Source organism: Eriocheir sinensis, chromosome 37 (genome assembly GCF_024679095.1).
Source record: "Eriocheir sinensis breed Jianghai 21 chromosome 37, ASM2467909v1, whole genome shotgun sequence".
NCBI lineage: Eukaryota > Metazoa > Arthropoda > Malacostraca > Decapoda > Varunidae > Eriocheir > Eriocheir sinensis.
In genome coordinates, this window is record NC_066545.1 from 8,392,965 (window position 1) to 8,413,782 (window position 20,818).

Consider the following 20,818-nt stretch of genomic DNA (forward strand, 5'->3'; position numbering starts at 1 on the left):
CTCCGTCACCTCCGCCGCTCCCGAGAAGCAGATGCCCATATACCTGTGGGAGGAGGTTGTTATTGTTGTTGTTGTTGGTGGTGGTGGTGATGGTGGTGGTTGTGGTAGTGATGGTGGTGGTAGTGGTGGTGGTGGTGGTGGTCGAGTTGGTGGTGGTGGTGGTGGTGATGGTGGTGGTGTTGTTGTCGGTGGTGGTGATGGTTGTGGTGGTGGTGATGGTGGTGGTGGTGGTGATGATATTGGTGGTGATTTTAATCGTAGTAGTGGGTAGTTCTTGTTTTTGTTTTTTATTTTAAATAGTTTTATTCGGTTATTATTATTATCATTATAATAATTATTATTACTTTTTGAACGAGTAGTAATGGTAGTAGTAGTAGTAATAGTAATAGTAGTAGTAGTAGTAGTAGTAGTAGTAGTAGTAATAGTAGTTGTAGTAGTAGTAGTAGTAGTAATAGTAGGATAGCAATAGTAGTAGTTGTAGTGGTAGTAGAAGTAGCAGTATCATTGTCATTATCACCATTTTCATCTTCCTACGCCTCCTCCTCCTTCTCCTTCCTCTTCCTCCTCCTCCTCCTCCTCCTTCTGTTCTTCCTCTCACCACCACCGCCACCAGTAGTACTCACCCTGACGGAGGTTGCAGCGCCCCCGCCACCTTACACGCCAGCACCACAGTCTCGTCGCTGAGGCCCGAGAGGTAGATTGACACATCCCCGGCATCAGGCAGCGGCGGGAGGGACGAGGGGGCGGTGATGGACCCCAGCGGCATGTGGACTTCTGTTAAGAAAGCCCGGGGAGTTACCGTAGGATAGGACAAGACTGGACTGGCTATGTAATTCACCATGACTTGAGCACGTGCTTGACTCGCCATCTCCAGATATAACCTTTCCTGTGTTTGGGGAAGGAGATTTTGTATTGGGTTACATAAGAACATAAGAACATAAGAACGCAGGAGTCTGCAAGAGGCCGGTAGGCCTGTACGAGGCAGCTCCTTTGACCCTAAGCTCCCGTGTATCTAATCCCACCTAATATCGCTGTCCATGAATTTATCTAGTCTATTTTTGAATGTGACAATTGTATTGGCACTCACCACATGACTGCTAAGCCTATTCCACTCATCCACCACCCTGTTAGTAAACCAATTTTTGCCTATGTCCCTGTTGAATCTGAATTTATCCAGTTTAAACCCATTACTTCGTGTCCTACCCGGTTCTCTTACCAACAAAACCTTATGAATGTCTCCCTTATTAAAGCCCTTCATCCATTTATAAACCTCGATCATGTCTCCACGCACCCTTCGCCTTTCTAGAGAATGCAAGTTTAGCTGTTTGAGTCTTTCCTCGTATGGCAAGTTTCTCAACCCCTGAATCATCTTAGTCATCCTCCTCTGCACCGATTCTAACATTTTGATATCCATTCTATAGTAGGGTGACCAGAACTGAACCGCATAGTCAAGATGAGGTCTAACTAATGCTAAATATAGTTTGAGGAAGACTTCAGGGCTTCTGTTGCTTACGCTCCTTGAAATAAATCCCAGTACCCTATTAGCTCGATTTCTAGCTTGAATGCATTGTGCCCTTGGACGGAGATCAGAGCTCACTAAGACCCCTAAATCCCTCTCGCACCCAGACCTACTTATGAGAGTGTCATTTAAGCAATAGTTATGTGAGGGGTTGTTCCTACCTACACTCAGAATACTGCACTTCCCTACATTGAACTCCATCTGCCATTTATCCGCCCAGTCATATAATCTGTTGAGTTCACCTTGGAGAATACTAGCGTCCTGATCCGACTCAATTACTCTACCGATCTTGGTATCATCTGCAAATTTACTAACATCACTATTTACTAATAATAATAGGTATGGAGAGGTTAAGGTAGGGTGGGGTTGGGTGGGATGGCATAATTTGAGGTATGTTAGGTTAAGTTTGGGTAGGTTGGGCTAGGTCTAGTCTTAGGATATTTGGTTCGATTGGAGGTTATAGGCTTGTGGCTAATGTAGCTTTGGTTATGCTTCTCACTCATACATACGTCCGTCTTTTTTGCATAGGAACACGCTGACCACACAGCACCATTTAATCGACTATTTATACACACAAGCAAAGGAAGCAGAGATGATTATAAATTATGAGACCCTATAGTAGACTCTATTAGTATACTATAGTTGCAGTAGAATAGCAATAGTAGTAGTTGTAGTGGTAGTAGAAGGAGAAGTATCACCGTTATCATCACCATTTTCATTTTCCTACTCCTCCTCATCATCGTCCTCCCTCTTCCTCCTGTTCTTCCTCTCACCACCACCACCACCACCACCGCCACCTCCACCACCACCAGTACTCACCCTGACGGAGGCTGCAGCGCACTTGTCACCTTACACAAATGAATTCCTTCAAAAGACAAATTCAATAACCATGTAGCTGATTGGGCACCACGAACATACCTTAGTCTATCTTCAGTATATCACAACTAGGTCAACAGACAAGGCCTCACCCAGCGTCCGGAGCAGGGGCAGTCTCTTGGGCTGGTCGCTGAGGGCCAGTAGGGTGCCGCGTGCTCGCCCGCCACCCAGCACGGCCACGCTCAGGCTCTTCAGGCTCGGGGGCAGCTGGCCTACCCCCTCCTCGCTCAGGTGACCCCCAAAGCCCTCGAGTGTGTTGCTGGGGTGAAGAGTGTCGGAGGTTAGGGAGGAGGAGGAGGAGGAGGCAGGAGGGAGGAGGAGGAGGAGGAGGAGGAGGAGGAAGAAGAAGAGGAAGAAGGGGAAGAAGAAGAAGAAGAAGAAGAAGAAGAAGAGGAGGAGGTGGAGGAGGAATCAAATTGAACGTTACATCGTCATTCTTGAACCCATTTTGTCAATATCAATTCGAGTGGAGCTTTTCATTATCTTTCCATTGGCTCAAACACAATTCGTATCTCTATCATTACTGAATTTTATAATCTGAATCAATTTTTATTTTTAGAGAGATATCCGTGAAACATGTGCCTGTAAATGGAAGGACCTAATGGAGAAGGGGTGGAAGTTTGTCTGCTTGGTTTCTAAAATGATGTAACGGGAAGGGGTAAATAAGAGGGAAGGGCATCCACATGTTGGACAATATTGCAACAAGTGGACGGTTTCCCTTTAGTGTCTGTTGATCCTCTTTTGCTTTTCTTACTCTTTTGTGACCTCTCCCTTCCTACTCTGTCTCCTCTCCCTTTGCCCCTTCCTCCTCTGTCTCCTCTCCCTTTGCTCCTTCCTCCTCTGTCTCCTCTCCCTTTGCCCTTCCTCCTCTGTCTCCTCTCCCTTTGCCCCTTTCTCCTCCTCCTCCTCCTCCTCCTCCTCCTCCTCCTCCTCCTCCTCCTCCAAAAGAAGAAAGAACTTAATAATGGTTGCCTGTACTTATAGTTCTTTTTAAATATTTCTTCATATTGCGAAACTGAGATGCATAAACAAGCTAAAAAAGTAAAATTCTTTCAGCAAGTCACTTTCTGAATTGCGAGTGTATGATAATAAACGCAAAGCTACTTCCAGACTTTGAAACTGGGGTTATTTTACATTTTCATGGGAGTTTTGAGCAGAATGATGAAAGTATGATTTTTTTTATTCGGTTTTGTATTTTCAGTTTTTGTGAAGCCATCTAGAGGTGAAGGAAAAGGAAAACAATGATAAAAGAGTTCATTCCAGTTGCGATATATGGAAGTGTTAATGGGTGGATGGAGAGGGCGAAGGAACGTGTCATTGGGTAGCAGTTAGACCCAGAAAACGGCGCCACCAATGAAAACAAAAGCCAAAGGTATAAGAAGGTGGTGGGGGTCATTCACCTGTGTTTCACCTGCTGCAGGATGGCGTCCGAGGTTGTGTCGGGGCGCGGGTATCTGAAGTGGTGGCGCAGCATGAGCCGCGTGCAGGTGTGGCCGGCGAGGGCGTCCAGCAAGGGCGCCACGGCAGCCACCTCCTTATTCAGAACAATCCCGACCCGTGCCGGCGGGAGGTGTGGCAGCAGGGCGGTGTAGCTCCTGACATGGCTGTCCGTCACCATAATGTCCTGAGGTACAGGGAAATGTTGGGCAACAAGCGAGACGATTGCCGGGGCTGCCTTGGTTTCTTCAATAATGTTCAGCCACTGATCTTCGTTCCTCACTCCTGACCGCTTAAGGAGGTCCACCACCTGCTGCGCTGCCTCGTCCGTCACGGGCTGGGGCAGGAGCGCCGCCACCAGCTGCAACATGTACTGAAACCGTGACAGGTCCACTTTGTCTGTTCCAAAGATCTCCTGCTTCATGGCTTTAGGATTTCCTTTACCTGCCAAAGGCACAACACATAAAGCTGCATAGAAGTCCTGGAGGCCCTTGTGGGGTGCAGAGTATTGTTCCTGCATGCCCCAAGGCGTCCATGTGGCCTTCAGGCCGAGGAAGGCTGACAACACCTCTTGGTGAGGAAGTCCTCGGGCGACACACGCTGACCTGAGGGAGTCTTCTTCATCCTTGGTCAGGGAGAGCTGGCAGCGAGAAAGACCCACCAAGGACACGCGATAGAGCATTTGCAACACCTCTCGCAAGTTTTTTTCAAGCGTCCATCGGTCCATTGGTGTGGGAGAGTGACACAATCTGTCCAATAGCTTTTGTTGACATAGCTGGTGGGTCTTGAGGTATAATTCCGCTTGAGTGATGGTCACAGGGGAGATGCAGATATCGTGGCTGATGATCCAGATGAGAAAGAGGAGGTTGAGAGGTAGTCTGAACTGCTCTCTCGCTCCAATCTTCTCCATTATATGCTTGAGGTCATTTTCACTCCTTCGGCACACAGGGAGCTGCTCGGTGATGAGGCGGTGGTAGCGCAGCACGAAGGTAAGCCGCTCACTCTCCGGGACGCCCGTCAGCTCAACGCGAATTACTTCGTACTGCGACGGAATCTTGTTCACGAAGCTTGTCACTCTCTCTGGCCGCGACGTGCACACGAGGGTGAAGCTCGGTGCATCCTTCGCCTCAAAGAGAATGTTGTGCACAAGCTTCTCTGAGTTCTCGTTGGCTTCATCCAGGCCGTCAATGAGGAACAGCACCCGGCACCTCTTGATGAGCGGCAGTTGAAGGTTCCGGTACTTGATGAACTGTTCGGGCATGAGCTGCTGCAGGAGGTCGGCCAGAGAGCTGCTGTGGTGGTCCCGGCACTGTGCACGCAGCAGTAGCTCGTACTGGCCCAGGCCTCGCAGGGTGCGTTGACCCTCGTCCTTCATGTACTCAGCCATGATGAGCGCCAGTAGTGTCGTTTTCCCGCTACCCGCCACGCCCTGTACCAATAGCAGCCGTGGGCGACCCTGGGACGATTGTATTGTTTGAGGTTGTTCAGGTGATTCCCTAGATTGTCACTTTCGTCTGAAGATGCGTCGTATCGTGCTCGCGATGCGCAGCCACATCGGTCCAGCGCCGCCACGTGCAGGGGTTGGTGGGGATTCCAGTGGTCGTGTCTCCTCAGATTGTGGCGCCTGTGATCCCTGCACCAGCGTTAGGATGTCCGAGTACTCGATATCTGTGTCGCTGTACCCGGGTTGATTCTGCTTGATCCTGACACGGCAGAACATGGACTGCACGTGTGGCCGCAGGCAGGCCCCGCTTAGGAAGGACATGGGGTCAAGGTGCACGGTGGCCTCGAGCATCTGCCTCACCCGACGTCCCGCCTCCTCGATGAAATCCTTCTTCAGAGCGTCACCTTTCCTCGCCAGGAGCTCCTCTTCCCCCAGCACCTCCTGCATTATCCTGTCAATCTCACGGTGGACTCCCTCAATCTCCTTGGTCACCTCTGTCTCTTGTCTGCCGTACCTGTCCCCTGCAGCCATTAGGGTGGCTTCCAGCAGCTCCCGGAGTTCTGCTACTGTGCGCAAGAAATCAGAGTAGCTCATCTCTCGGGCTCCGTGGAAGGTTTCGTTGCGCTTGTTCTTGATGCACGTGAGGAGGTACTCGAGCTCCTTGCTTGGCTCGACCCACCGCTGGCTCTCAAAGCCCGCCACGCCCTCGCAGGCTAGCTTGATGGCCTTGAAGAGCATAGTTATGTCGCATTGAGAACAGGAAGGACTCTGCCGTAGCTGATTCAACTCGTGCTTAGTAAACCTGTTGCGGGTGTGAGGGTAGCTGGCCGTAGAGTCCTTTGGGAGGCTGTTCAGATACTCGTCGAGGGACTGTGACGGAGACTTCCCCGGCGTACCCCAGGTAAGGACACGCAGCATCGTGTCCTTGCCCTTGCCATCCAGGATGCTGATCACCTTGAACCCGTACAGTTTGCTGCGACCCTGCGCCATGCCGAGGTTGCCGACCGTGTGTGCTGTCAGGAGGCTGATTTTCGCTTCATACTACCATGGCGTCTTTGGGGCGTATCTTGATTTTGTCGAGTTTGAACAGTCTTGTTGTAGAATTAAAGGGAGTGTTTCTATTTTCAAGGGTTCATGTTTTTTCTTTGGGGTCAGAGTATTATCACACATCTCACTTTAAACATTTTTTGAAATAACAGTTTTTATTGCGTTCGTTAGTTTTTATTTCGTTAGTCCCACTTTTCACTATAATATCCAAGTTTGCTTTCTTTTATAAACATAATTTTCATTACTATCTTGAGAGTTGTTTTGTAGCAGAAATATCAAGGTTGTTGTTGACGTTTGGAAGTGAATCACCGATCCCTCGCATCACAGTCTGCTGAACGTGCGTCTCAGCTCATAATCATCCAGGCGAGAGACAAGAGTCATTCATCACAAACACTGATTTCTTGCAGCAGAGGAGAGAGGGGGAAGGGGGACCAGCATGCAGTGAGGCATAAAATGTGTACCGTTATGTATTCCGTTGGAGATGAAGTGGTGGTGAAGGAATCGCGGTCCGTAATAGTGGTGAGCAGGAGATGGCGATGCAGTGATAAAGCGTGGAGGTGCCGGTATGGTGGTGATGGTGGTGGGGAGCCTGTCTTTCCTGGAATAAGGCAAAGGAAGGGATCAGCTGCCTGCAGGAAGTCAAGACAGGATTGCCAACAGAGGCGGGAAGGGGAGGCGCCGGGACGATAGAGAGAGCACAGCCTGGGGGAGGATGGGGCGACATGGCTTGTGCAACACTGGATCTCTGCCGCTGTTAGTTTGTGTGTTTGTCTGTGCAGTATTGTTCATTGTTTTGAGAATATCTTGTTTAAATATCGAGGCCTGTGTGGTGTGTAGTGGTTCTCTGTCTGTCTGTCTGTTTGTCTGTGTCTCATGTAGGTGCCGTAATATTACTTTACACACACACACACACACACACACACACACACACACACACACATACACACAGCACTACGCAATATTTATCCCCTCCTTGAACACGGCTCCACACACACACACACACACACACACACACACACACTTACAACCCCGCGTGCGTTCCTTATATCCTCTAGTGTTTTAATTCTCCATACATTCCGCGTCGCCCGGCCGGCCCTGGATAATCCCCGGATCGCTGTATTATATTATCTTTCCCTGAACTCCACTCGCCTCCTCCTTTGTGAGTCAATTTGTACCGGTGAAAGAGTTATAAAGCCTCGAGTCCTTTGTAGATATAGAGTTACCTTATTACTATTACTACTGTTACTACTACCACTATTATTATTATTATTATTATTATTATTATTATTATTATTATTATTATTATTATTATTATTATTATTATTATTATTATTCCATTAGTACACATTTACACAAGGAGGTTCGCGTGTCACAGAAAGGAAATTATGAGTGGTTATTTTTATCAACTTTCCATTGTACAACACTTCACGTCCACGGAAAAGCACAAAAAAGTCACTGTGCGTGTGTGTGTGTGTGTGTTCACCTCTCAGCGGGTACTGAATGTCACCACCGGAAGTGAGTAGGCACAAGGCTCAGGTTTATCGTTCGTCTGGACACTGCCAAGCTTCACCCGTTCATCAATCTTAGTTTCTCGTTTATATATTCTATTTGATTTTTTTTCGTTATGTTCAGTGCTACGGTTTGTTTTGAGCTCCATATTTCTTTCTCGTTATTTTGTATATGTATATTTTCGTTAATATTGTACAGTTAGTGTTGTTTGTTTGTGTCTGTCATCTAAAGGGACGCATTAACAGATTGTTGTTGCCGCTTTATCCTCTATTTTTTTTGCGTGTGTGTCCTTTACTTTGTCTGTGTGTATCTCTCTCTCTCTCTCTCTCTCTCTCTCTTCCTCCCCTCCCTCCCCAACACACAATCTCTGCCCCTCATTTCCCACCACAACAAGATCCTTCAGCTCGTCGCGTCTCAAAGGTTCGCCGACGATTACATCAAGATGACAATTTTTCTTCCCGCTAGAGGGCGCGAAACCTATGAATACTGACTGGTTGTAGGCGGAAATTTCTGCACACATTATTCCTCCCTCCCGCTTCCTCTGTCTCTATCTATCTATCTATCTATCTATCTATCCTTCGAAGTAGTAGTTGGAACAGTAGAATAGGATGAGTAAGAGGAGGAGGAGGAGGAGGAGGAGGAGGAGGAAGAAGACACAGCAGCTCTAGTGTATGTGCGTGAGTTGGTTGGTGAGCTTGGGCGTCTGGTTGAGGTGACTAGCTATCTAATTGTCCAGAAGAAGAAGGAGGAGGAGGAGGAGGACAAGAAGACGATAGGGTGTTAGAGGACGACGATGATGACGAAGGAGAGACGAAGTGGGACGATGCGGAGGAGGACGAGGAGGGGGATAAGGAGGAAGGAAGGGCGGGTATCGATGTGAGGGAGTTGCTTAATTTGCTCCTTCACGCTTGCCTGGGCGCTGTCTCTTGCTGTTTCGCGCTCGCCACACTCTCCAGGGCAAGTGGGTGGCTTCCCGTGTCGACCTGGCGGGACCTGGAAAGTGTGGGGCGTCAGCTGGGGGAGGAGGTGGGTGTGTAGGGATGGACGGGCAGCATGGGAGTCTTGTCGATTGTCGCATGGTGTTCGGGATGGGTTAAGCAAGATGGATCGGGTGAAGAAAAGATGTCTAGCCCTATATACCCATCACATCTTCCCCCAATCAATCAGCCTCCTCCGCAAATGTCCAAACCATCTCAATTTCCGAACCGTCTAACATTCTTAATTCCGTTCATCCTCATCACTCCTTATGGTAATCTTGAGTTCTTATCCGCAAACGTATCGGGACCTTAGAACGCCAATATGAAAAGCCTCTCGTTTAAATTGCTGGGATTTTCATGAACTCTTTTGTGATCCTGTAATTCAGTGATTGCTTTACACCTGCACCATGAACGGGAAGTATCACTCACGAAAACCCGCTGAATCATCTCCGTGGTCTTGGAAAATAGTCGTCATGCAAACCTGAAATGTTTAGTAAGAATATTGCCGGATGTACATATATTCTCTCTCTCTCTCTCTCTCTCTCTCTCTCTCTCTCTCTCTCTCTCTCTCTCTCTCTCTCTCTCTCTCTCTCTCTCTCTCTCTCTCTCTCTCTCTCTCTCTCTCTCTCTCTCTCTCTCTCTCTCATTGTCTGTGTGTTTGAATAGGTTCTTGATGGAAATACTTGTGTTTGCTTGTGTGTTTGATTTTCTTTCTCTCTCTCTCTCTCTCTCCTCTCTCTCTTTCTCTCTCTCTCTCTCTCTCTCTCTCTCTCTCTCTCTCTCTCTCTCTCTCTCTCTCTCTCTCTCACCGCCCCCTCAGTAGTTACGAGTCGCCTGTACGTTCGCGTGTCTCAGGTTAAGAAGTAATTGTCTTGATACGAGAACACGCCAACTCACGCGCGGCAGCTTAAGGTGAGAAGGACAACACGGGTCACCCCATTGCCGCTGTTGCTCGGGTCTTGTTTCTACTTTCTACGTTACTGTCATGGTTACTGTAGATTCCTAAATGCAGTGTTTTTATTTCGTTGACATTTTTATTCCCTCTTGAAATTATTTATTGTTACGAGAATACAGGTGAACATTATGGTAGGTAGGACACTTTCAGTTTTCACATCAGCTATGTCTAAAGGTCAAAGAGGGGGTCAATCTTGTTCTAATAAGTGTTTCATTAGGTTCACGATACAGAGGAAGGGTCAAACTACCACCAGGGTCATAAAACTACTCCTGGAAATGCCCAAAACTCCTACGAAAGGCTTGGCAAATATGTGAACTTGGGCGACGAAATGCTTTAGAATACGACCTTATGTATTTTTCTATTTGTGATATTTTTGTAAACTTATTAATTTTTTTTTTTAGTGTATATATGGAGAAAATAGACGAATAATATTTTTCCCTGCATAAACAACCTGCAGTTATTTTTTTTTTGTGATACTGTTTTTTTCATATTGGAATTTCATAGTTTCGTTTTTACTTCACCATCTCTTTCTGCTTTTCGAATCTTTATTTTCATTTTCTTCCCTTGTTTCCTCTTATATGGCTCCTCTTCCTCCTCCACCAACACCTCCTCCTCCTCCTCCTACTCCTTCTACTCCTCCTCCTCCTCCTCCTCCTCCTCCTCCTCCTACTCCTCCTCCTCCTCCTCCTCCTCTTCCTTCTCCTTCCTCCGTGTGTGTAAATCTTATATTTTTCCACTTTTTTTTCCTCCTGTTTCCTTTGTTTCCCGTAATGGCGTTTGTTCGTTCGTATTTTTCTTCTTCTCTCACTTTTCTTTTTGCTTCTCTTTCTCTCTCTTTGTACGCTCCGCTCGTTCACTTCACTTTTTTTGCCCCGGGAGTGTGTATTAACCTTCTGATTTCCTCTTTATTTAAGGTTCCTTGTCAAAGCAGATTTTAGGGGCATTTTATTCCTTTTTTTTATAACAGGTAGTCGATTTTTTTTTATCCGCTGAAGTTTTTTTTTTTAACTTTATCGTGGCGTTTCTTACCTTATTTATTGCCCTCTGTCTGCTCCGTCTCCCTCAGTTCCCACCTGCTGTTCCTCCTCCTCATCTTCGTTTCCTCTTCTTCCTCTTCTTCTTCCTCCTCCTCTTCTTCCTCCTCCTCTTCTTCCTCCTCCCAGAAGCGAATCACTGTAGCCAATACCTCAGGGTCATTGTCTTAGTTTTTCCTGGAAGGTCTTTTTTTTCTGTCTTGTCTATTGTGTTTGACTTTTAACTTTGCCCTTCTTTCCCTTCTTCTCCTCCTACCTCCCTTCCTTCTTTCCCCTCCTCCTTACCTACCACCACTCCCTTCTTATTTATATCTTTTCTCACTCGCTCTCTCTTTGCCCTTCTTTACTCCCTCCCACCTTTCCTTTCTATACTATCCCTTTCTATTCCCCTTTTTCATACTGTTTTCCTCTCCTTGCATTCATTCGTCCCATCACCCTTCCGTCCGTCCCTCTCAATCTTTCCTCAGTCTTGCCTCTCCTCTCCTTCCTTTTCCCTCCCTCTCTCTCCCTCTCTCTCTCCTCCCTCCGGCGTGCTACTCCCCGATAGCCACCGGATTCTCAACTTTTCCGGACTCGTTAATCTGATGAGGGAAAAATAGAAAGCTAGACTCGGGCAAACTTAGGAGGATAAAAAGTCTTACGTGGCATGCATTATTCACGCTTGATTCACTCCCCTCCACCTCCCCCCCTTCATGTGTGTGTGTGTGTGTGTGTGTGTGTGTGTGTGTGTGTGTGTGTGTGTGTGTGTGTGTGTGTGTGTGTGTGTGTGTGTGTTGATGGCTTGATGCGTATGTGTTTTATTTTCATCGAACATTATTATCGTTTTTTTTTTCTTCTGCCTCTTCTTTTTTTTCCTTTTCGTCATTTTCATCGTCTTTTTCTTTCTTCTCTTCTTCTTTTTCTTCTTCTTCTTCTTCATTTCATCATCTTCCTCTTCTTCATCATCTTCTCTTTCTCCTTTTCTTCAACTTATTATAATTTTTATTCCCCTGTGTTGCAAGAGCTAAAGTTGCATATCAGAGGTTAGTATTTCATAACGGGGATGTGCAAGTAGGAAGGATGTGTCACGAGGAGATGGTACACAGTAAAGCGGGTACAAGGATTAGGGTTCTCGTGGGATGTGGTTGTCAGAAGGGTGTGAGAATGAGTGTGTGTAGCAGGGATGTGGTATAGGAATAAGTGTAGTAAGGAAGGTGTGTATTGAAGATGTGGTAGCAAGGGGTGTGGACATATTCGTGATGTGGCAATAAGGAAAACCTGTACTGGGGATATGGCCGATTTTGGGTGTGTATTAGGGATATGCAAGGATAGGAATAAGGGTGTGATAGGTATGTGGTAATAGGGAGGGAGTGTATGAGGGATGAGAGGCTGGTAAGAGTGTATAATGAGTGTGTAATCAATAGGTTTATGTGTAATTGGGGTGTATAACAAGGATATGGTAGTTAAAATGATGTTTGTGTAGTATATCAAGTACAAGTAAATAATCAGGCTGTGTACTGAGGGAATGAGAGTCCTCTAAGGATGTATAATGTGTACGTAAGTCCTATGTATGTATGTATGTATGTATGTATATGTATGTATGTATGTATACAGAAAATGGTCCTTCATGTGCAAGTATGATCAGATGGAAAAGAACTTTGAAATAGCGAGGCGAGGACGAGGACGAGGACGAGGACAGGACGGGGCAAGGCAAAAGAGGGTAGGGGAAGAGCAGGGCAGAGAGGGGGCCAAGGGGTGGGACGGACACAGCCTCGCAGGACCAACAGCTTTCATATGTAAATGTTAAAATTGCTCCATGAGGATTCGCCACCGGCAGCGGCCCGGCCCGCGGGGCCATCATGCACTTGAAAGGAGGCAAAAAAAAAAAAAAAAAAAAAAAAAAGGTCAATCTATCCATATTCTGTGTTTTTATTATTATTATTATTTTATTCTCTCTCTCTCTCTCTCTCTCTCTCTCTCTCTCTCTCTCTCTCTCTCTCTCTCTGTTTTCATTCATTCTTGTTTTCATCATCTTCTTCTTCTTCATCTTCTTCTTCTTCTTCTTCTTCTTCTTCTTTTTCTTCTTCTTCTTCTTCACCCTATTCCTCCTCTCTCTCTTTCTTCATTTCCAGCGTTTAAGGACTTTGGTTCCAAGGGGTCACAGAGGGTCCTATACACCTGCCTCACACGCTAATGAGGGACTTACGCAGGTGAAGTGGAGGCTGTTGATTGGTCTTTATGTGTGAATGGGAGAGAGCGAGAGAGGGGGGAAGAGAGGGGTGTGTGTGTGTGTGTGTGTGTGTGTGTGTGTGTGTGTGTGTGTGTGTGTGTGTGTGTGTGTGTGTGTGTGTTACCTGCCTTCTCTTTGACCCAGGTAGAAGGCGTACCTGAATTAATTATATGAATACGAAAATATTTGAGTTCAACAAGACGGTAAACTCCATAGGCCTTCCTTTACCTCTTACTTTCCATCCTCCTCCACCCCTTCCCCCTTCTCCTCTTCATATTCTTCCTCTTCTCCCTCCACCTCCTTCTGTTCCTCCTCCGTCTCCTTCACCCTCTCTTTACTATTTATCCTTATTTCTTAACCAAAACCTTCATTTCGTCTTTCTCCCCTTTCTCCTTCCATCCTTACTTCCTTCCTTCCTTTCTCCCTTCCTTGACTCTTCATATACCTTCCATGCCACTCTTGCCGCCTTACCAACTCTATTAACCACTGGACGAGGAAAAGGGAAGGAAAGAGAAAGAGGGAAGGAAGTGTAAGAGGGAAGGAAGGAGGAGGAGAGAGAGAGAGAGAGAGAGAGAGAGAGAGAGAGAGAGAGAGAGAGAGAGAGAGAGAGAGAGAAGGAGAAGGAGATGGAACACTCCCTCACTTCCCCTCTTCTTGTAGTAAATAAATCTCACGTTGAATAATCACTTGAAATGCCCTCGCCGTCGCCTCCACTCGTAAAATGGAGGAGCAGGAGGAGGAGGAGGAGGAGGAGGAAGGGGAAAAAGTTGGACGGAGGAAGGAGGAAGAATTCTCCTTTTAGCGCGTCTGACAATCGGTGTTGCTCTGAATGGTTGACTGATGATAATGTGAATTTTGGGGTCAGGAGGCGGGCCCGCGCAGAATACCAAGAGACGGCCGCCGCAGCTTAAAATTTATTGCTGTTAACTTCACCGGCCGGAAAATTGCCACTCGTACTACACAAGACCGAGGGAAACTCCGACGCCGTGTCTTGCCTGCCGTGCCACGTGCCCTGCCTCGACCCACCCTGCCCCTTCCCTCCATCCTCCCTCCCTGCCAACCTGCTTATTCAATTTCCCTTCCTCTCCTTGCCTTCTGTCACTTCTCCTGCCAGTGTGCTTCTTTCATTTCTACTCTGCCTCTTCTCTGCCCCTTTTCCTCTCTGTATGCTTCTTCCACCTCTTTTCTGCCTCTCCTTGCCTTCTTGCACCTCCTCTCTTTCTCTACCTTCTTTCTTCACATCTCCCTGTCTCTACCTTGCACCCCTCACTCTCCCTGCCAGCCTGTTTCCTTCCTTCAACTCCTTTTTGCCTCTCCTTGTTTCCTTCTCTGCTTTCTTCTTTTACCTTCCCTCCACCTCTCCTTCCCTGTCTTCCCCACCTCATCTGCCTCCCTCCTACTCCCTGCCTGCCTGTTTCCTTCCTTCAGCTCATTTCTGCCTCCCTGTTTCTCTCCTCCTTGCTTCCTTCACCTCCTCTCTGACTCTACCTCGCTGTTTCTTTCATCTCCTTTCTGCCTCTACCCTGCCTCCTTTCCTGTCAGTATGTTTCTTTCACCAACTTGCCTTCTTTCACCTCCCTCCTTTCATCTCCTTTTCCCTGCCAGCATTCTTTCTTCATCTTCATCTCTTCTCTGACTCTGCCTCCTTGTTTCTTTCTCTCTCTGCTCCTGTCTACCTCTTTCCCTGCCCCTCCTGGTTATTTCCTTCCCTCCTTCCTTCCCTCTCTCTCTACCCCTTCCTGCCCCTTTTCTTGCCACTCTATATTCTTCCTTCCTTCCTCCTTCCCTCCCTGAGTCGTCCCGCTTCCCCCTCCTCCCCATCACTCACTGCCCCTCTGTCCCACCCTCTCCTTCCTTCCTTCCTTCTGTTATTCCTTTTTTCCCTCCTTCCTTTCTCTACTTATTTTCCCCCTCCCTCCTTCCATTTTTTCATTTCTTTCTTCCTTTCTTTCCTACTTCCTTACTTCCTTCCACTCGGCGACGCACCACCACCATCTACTACTACTACTACTACTACTACTACTACTACTACTACTACTCATTATACCCGCCCATGTGTGTCAGCCTTACCTCAGATCATAACACTTATCTCGGTTCGAATCCCAGACGACTTTGAGACCTTTCATGCTACCTCAACGCTAATGACCGTCACCTGGTTAATCTATACCTGGATACACAAACTGAGAATACCTGGAAAGGGGAGAATGGCTGCTAGGGGTACAGAAAAAGGTGAAGGAGCCAGAAGAGGATAGAAGGGAGGAAAGGAAGAGTAAAGAGGTTGAGGAAAGGATGAGGAGGAGGAGAAAAAGGAAGAGGTAATGAATGGGAGTAAGAAGAGGAAAGAAAGAAGGAAGGGAAAGAAAGAGTGAATAGATTGAGGAAAAGAGGAGGCGGAGGAGGAGGAGGAAGAGGGAAAGGTAAGGGATGGAAGTAAGAAAAGGAAAGGAGGAAGGAAAGGGAGAGTAAAGAGGTGGAAGTAGGAGGAAAAGGAGAAATAAGAATAAAAAAGAAGGAAGAAGAAAAGGAGGAGGAGGAAACTTATTCTATACTAACTAAACTAAAGCAGATGGAAAAAAATAAAGGAGCAGAAGACATTTACCACAGAGAGAGAGAGAGAGAGAGAGAGAGAGAGAGAGAGAGAGAGAGAGAGAGAGAGAGAGAGAGAGAGAGAGAGAGAGAGAGAGAGAGAGAGAGAGAGAGAGAGCAGCCTAGGACCTCTCTCATATGCTGTAATGAGGCACAGACCACTGGCGCCGCTCATTACGTAGATGGAAGACTCGCACCACAATCAGAAGCACACCTCCGCACCCCCTCCCGCAGCCCCTTCACCCCTTCACGACCCGCGGAATAGGTATGATCTCAGGAGCGTGAAAAGCCCCCCCCCTAACCCCCGTACACCACCCACTTAAACACATCCTCCTACCTGCACCCTCCCTTTCCCTCCTACCTCCCCCCCCCTCACATCTACCTCCCCGTTCCCCTCCTTTCCCTCCAACCCCCTCTTACCTCCCTTCACACACACACCTCCTCCTACCTGCTCCCCCCCCTTCCCCCTCCTACCCCTCCTTCCCCCTCTACACACACACACATCCTTTTACCCGCTCCCCTTTCCTTCCCCTTCATCACCTCCTCCCCCACTACACACACATCTTCCTACTCGTGTCCCCCCTTCCTCTCCACTCCCTTCCTCCCACCACATATATATTCTCCTATACCCACACGAACACCCTTACACATGCAGAAGGTTCATGTTAAGGGAGAGAGGTAGGGAGGGGAATGGGAAGGGAAGGGGATGAGAACGGGGACATCGTTTTGGGAGGGAGGTGCTTCTCATCTCCTCTCAAGAACACGAAGTAAAGTGGAGAAAATTGAGGAGGAAAGGGACTGGGAGAATGAGGTGGTAGTGATGGTTTTAAGGAGGGAGGAGAAAGGGAGAAAAGGAAGGGGAAAAAAAGTACTTCATTCCGCTTCATAAATAGGAAGTAGAAATGGAAAATAGACGAATGAAGAGGCATGGAGACACACACACACACACACACACACACACACACACACACACACACACACACACACACACACACACACACACACACACACACACAAGAAAAATGAAGTCGTAACATTAACCCAAGCGTTCTGTCTGTCTGTCTGTCTTGATGGGCATAAAAACCTCATCTCCACCACCTCTTCCCTTCCTCCTCCTCCTCCTCCTCCTCCTTATGCTCCTCCTACTTCGCGATAGACAAAAAAAGAGGAATTTCTAACTTTTACTTGTTCACTGCTGACACAAGCGCTAAAATTTCACACACACCCTTTCATCCCCCTTCCCCTCCCTCCCCCCGTTTCCTCCCCCCTCCCCCCTTTTCCCCGAGGTGTGTTTACATAGTGGCGTCATTATAAGTCGCATTTACGTCGCTGTATACGTCCTAATGACCAATAACGAGAACATAAACCCCCCTTCTGGTGTCTCGGTTGGGCTCCGGAATGAAGATGAGGCTGTGAGGAGCGAGGCATGGTGAAGTGCTTGGAGATGACGGGAGGTGATGCTGATGTGATGTGAGGTGAGGTTAGGGGATGTGATGCGAGTTGAGGTGTGGTGAAGTGCTCGAGATAAAGGGGATTGATGTGATGTGAGGTCAGGTGAGGTCAGGTGATGTTAGGTAGTGCGAAGCGAGGTTATGCGAAGTTAAGTGCTCTGAGATGAAATGATGTGATGTGAGATGCTGTGTGAAGTGCTCTGAGATGAAGTGATGTGATGTGAGATGCTGTGATGTGAAATGAGGAGAGGTGATGTGAGGTGAGGTAGTATAGGGAGGTAATATGAGGTGATATGAGGTAGTGTAGTGAGTTATTGTGAGGTGGTGTGAGGTGAGGTAATGTAAAATCAGATAAGGTTAGGTAGTGTGAGTTAAGGTGAGATGAGTTAAAGGGAAGTGAGATAAATGGGAGTGAAGTGTTGATAAGAAGAGGTGTATTTTAGTAGCCAAAGATAATGAGTGAATTGTCAATACGAGGAGACAAAGTAATTAAGAAAAAATGGAGTGAAGTATTGATAAGAAAAGAGGTTTATCGAGGAGGTAGTGAAAGATAATAAGATAGTCATGTGAGGAGAGTTTGGTGAAGTGACGTTGCTTAGTGATGTGAAGAGATCAGTGTGAGATGTATTTAGATGTATGTAGAGGTATATAGTAGATATGTATAGTATAGAGGCATGTAGGTAAAGGGAAGGTAATGTTAGGGGAGGTAAAGTGAGGTGAAATTGTGTAGTGAAGTGATGTTGTATGGAAGGTAGTGAAAGGGAAAGGGAGGGGGGCAGGTGATGTGAAGTATAAATAGGTTCTCTTCGCTGGTCTTTCACTGTCTTGCTCTTTTTCTTTGGAGGTGTTGGTATTTTTTTCCTTTCTCTGAATAGTATTTAAAAGTGGTGTCTTTAAACTTTTCTAGAAGGCAGAAAAGGAACTTTTTTGGTACTGATTGTACTTTGTTTTTGTTCTCTCTCTCTCTCTCTCTGTCATTTTTCTTTCTTTTTGTAATTTTTCTTTCTTTTTGGCATTTTTATTGTTTTTTCTTCTTTCATTCTTTTTTTCTTTCTATCTTTCTCTTCTCTTCCTTCTCTCTCTCTCTCTCTCTCTCTCTCTCTCTCTCTCGACAAAAATCACGTCTCACTCAGCTTGTTGTTCATGACTGGTTGATGAAGTTTCGACAGACTGCCAATGACGGATTTAATTTCCTCGTCAAAAAATAAAAATCTCTTTTCTAGGAACTTCGATGTGACATGAAGGGGAAAAAAAAGTGGGAAAAAAAAGTTGAAAAAAGTCATTATCGCTTAAAAGCCTCTCTTTATTGGAATATAAGTGTGTGTGTGTGTGTGTGTGTGTGTGTGTGTGTGTGTAAACGTAGGAAGAGAACACCTAAATTTCTTCTAACATTACAAAGCTTACTTCCATTCTCCCTTTTCTTTACCTTCGTCTTTATTTTCCTTCTACTCCTCCTCCTCCTCCTCCTCCTCCTCCTCCTCCTCCTCCTCCTTCCTCGCACGCATGCTTCCACGGCGCCCGAGCTACAGATAATTTAGACGGCCTCCATGAATCACACAAAAGGATAGATCACGAAGAGGGCCATGTAGGTGTGTGTGTGTGTGTGTGTGTGTGTGTGTGTGTGTGTGTGTGTGTGCGCGTTGTAGTTGTATAGCGAAGAAATGTTTATGGAGGGAAGAATGAGTGGAAAAGGAAGAAGGGAGGATGAAGTGATGGAGAAGGTGGAATGAAGAGAGAGAGGGGAGAGAGAGGTGGTGCAGGTGGTGATGGAGAGGGTCATTAGAGGTGAGGAGAAAAGAAGTGGTAGCTGGTGTAGTGGTGGTTTTATTGCGTTGTAATGTTAGTGTTGGCGAGGAGGAGGAGGAGGAGGAGGGGAGGGGAAGGAGCCTTGCACATAAAGGAGTGTAGAAAAGAAGACGCAGGGGAAGGGAGATCATTTCTGCCTGACGCACGGTAGCTCCTTCCAGACGTACTGTAGTTTGCTCAGGCGATAACTTTGCTGGAAATAAAATAACATGACTGAAATTATAATTGCAAGTAATACGTTTTGCCAGCCATACGATAACCTTTGACTGCCGTACGATCTATTTATACTATAGATTTGCGGTAACCTGCGAAAAAAAAAATCTTATCTATGCCTAAGATTTGATAATTTAGTGACATACAACGCCATCTACCGAACGTGTAAGTAAATTCTGTCAAATATACGATAACATGACAGACATGCCAGTAATGATTTCTTCCAAGCGTACGACAACTCCTTCCAGATGTATGAGAGTTTCTACCAGGCGCAACAAACCGCGGCCGTAAACCATAGTAAGGGCGCCTTGAAGTAGCCTTAATCCTTGTTTATACGGCCTGTTTACTGCCCGCGCCACACACCAAGCGCCCGCAAAATTACACGCACTTGTCGTAACCTTCGCAGATTTACCTGAGCATGAGCTGCGGGTGACCTACTTGTGCTGTGCCGCGCTGTGCCTTCTGTCTGTCTCTGTCTGTCTGTCACTGTCTCTCTGTTTCTGCCTCTGTCTCGTAGTTTCCATCTGGCACACACACGCACACAATTATTATCAATATATTTTTCTTACTTGTTTACTTTTTGAAACATCACATAAAACGGCTCACCAATTCCTTGCACATAGACTACTAGAATGACACACACACACACACACACACACACACACACACACACACACACACACACACACACACACACACACACACACACACACACACACAACATACACTTTTTAGTTTCTTCTCTGTTAGCTTACGATTTTTTCTCAAACAATATTATTTTTTTATCTGAACTTTTCCTTGCATCAGTTGTGTTCGCTTTTGTACTCCCCATTATTTTTCCTCTTCTTCAGCCGGGGGCCTTAAGCCTCTGGCACTGAGGGACTCCAGCAGCGTTGCCAAATTATCGTACTATGAAGATTGGATTTATCATTTTTATGCTCCAAGACGATCGTAGACACACAAACAACGATAGAAAATTAGAGTTAGCGTTAAAACTGTTTTCATTGATGTTGGTTTGTTCTTTTGCTATAGTTATCGGTCAGAGACTAAGAAAACTCAATGCGATGATTACGATAATTTGGCAACACTGAACTCTAACCTCCCTCCCATATCTCACCCCCTCCGTGCGAGCAGAGTATAAGAGAAGGGGAGGGACGCACTTAGAGGCAGAGGACGTACGGAGCAAGGGAGGGAAAGGCAGAAAGGTAAAGGAGAAGGGAGAAGAAAAGAGGAGGGTAACGAGGGAAGGGACTTGCTGTGTTCACTGTCTGACAAAAAGTAAATAAATAAAAAAAAACACCATTCTAATTACGTTCCTCCCACTGAAATATTCTGTAAGGTCATCCGTCACATGAAAATTAAAAAGAATGGCTTACGTCGGAATGTTTGGCAACCATAAATTCTGTAGAGAAGAAAATGGGAAATAATTGAAGCTCGCTACTATTTTTCCCTAGACTTTTTCCGTAATTACTAACGAACATAAGAACAAAAGAACGTAAGGAGTCTGCAAGAGGGATCAATAATGGTTTCTTTATTATTTTCCCCAATGTTAGTATGCTTATTTACTATTTGTCCGTCTTTGGTCAGTATCTACATGGTCAAAATTCTGGTAAAAATGCGATAACACCGAAGTATCTGTCCAGGTGAGTGTGTACCTGCACATGCCCGCCGCCCAGCCCACGCACAGGTGAACCCCTCAGTAACGATCGTGAATATCCAGCAGCTGCGTGCGTGTCCAATAAAACTTCGTAACGC

The 20,818-nt window shown here is 46.5% G+C and overlaps 1 protein-coding gene across 1 annotated transcript; it reads right to left on the reverse strand.

Annotated features, from left to right (window-relative positions):
• LOC127008459 (uncharacterized) lies at window positions 1–7,637 on the reverse strand (the record flags this gene model as incomplete). The annotated part of the gene is made up of 5 exons (XM_050880603.1): window positions 5,343–7,637; window positions 3,796–5,288; window positions 2,488–2,654; window positions 624–774; window positions 1–43 (listed from the first exon to the last, which is right to left on the reverse strand). Coding segments are annotated over exons 1-5 (2,778 nt in total), but the record flags the coding sequence as incomplete, so codon positions are not given.
• Between the last annotated feature and the right edge of the window lie 13,181 nt (window positions 7,638–20,818).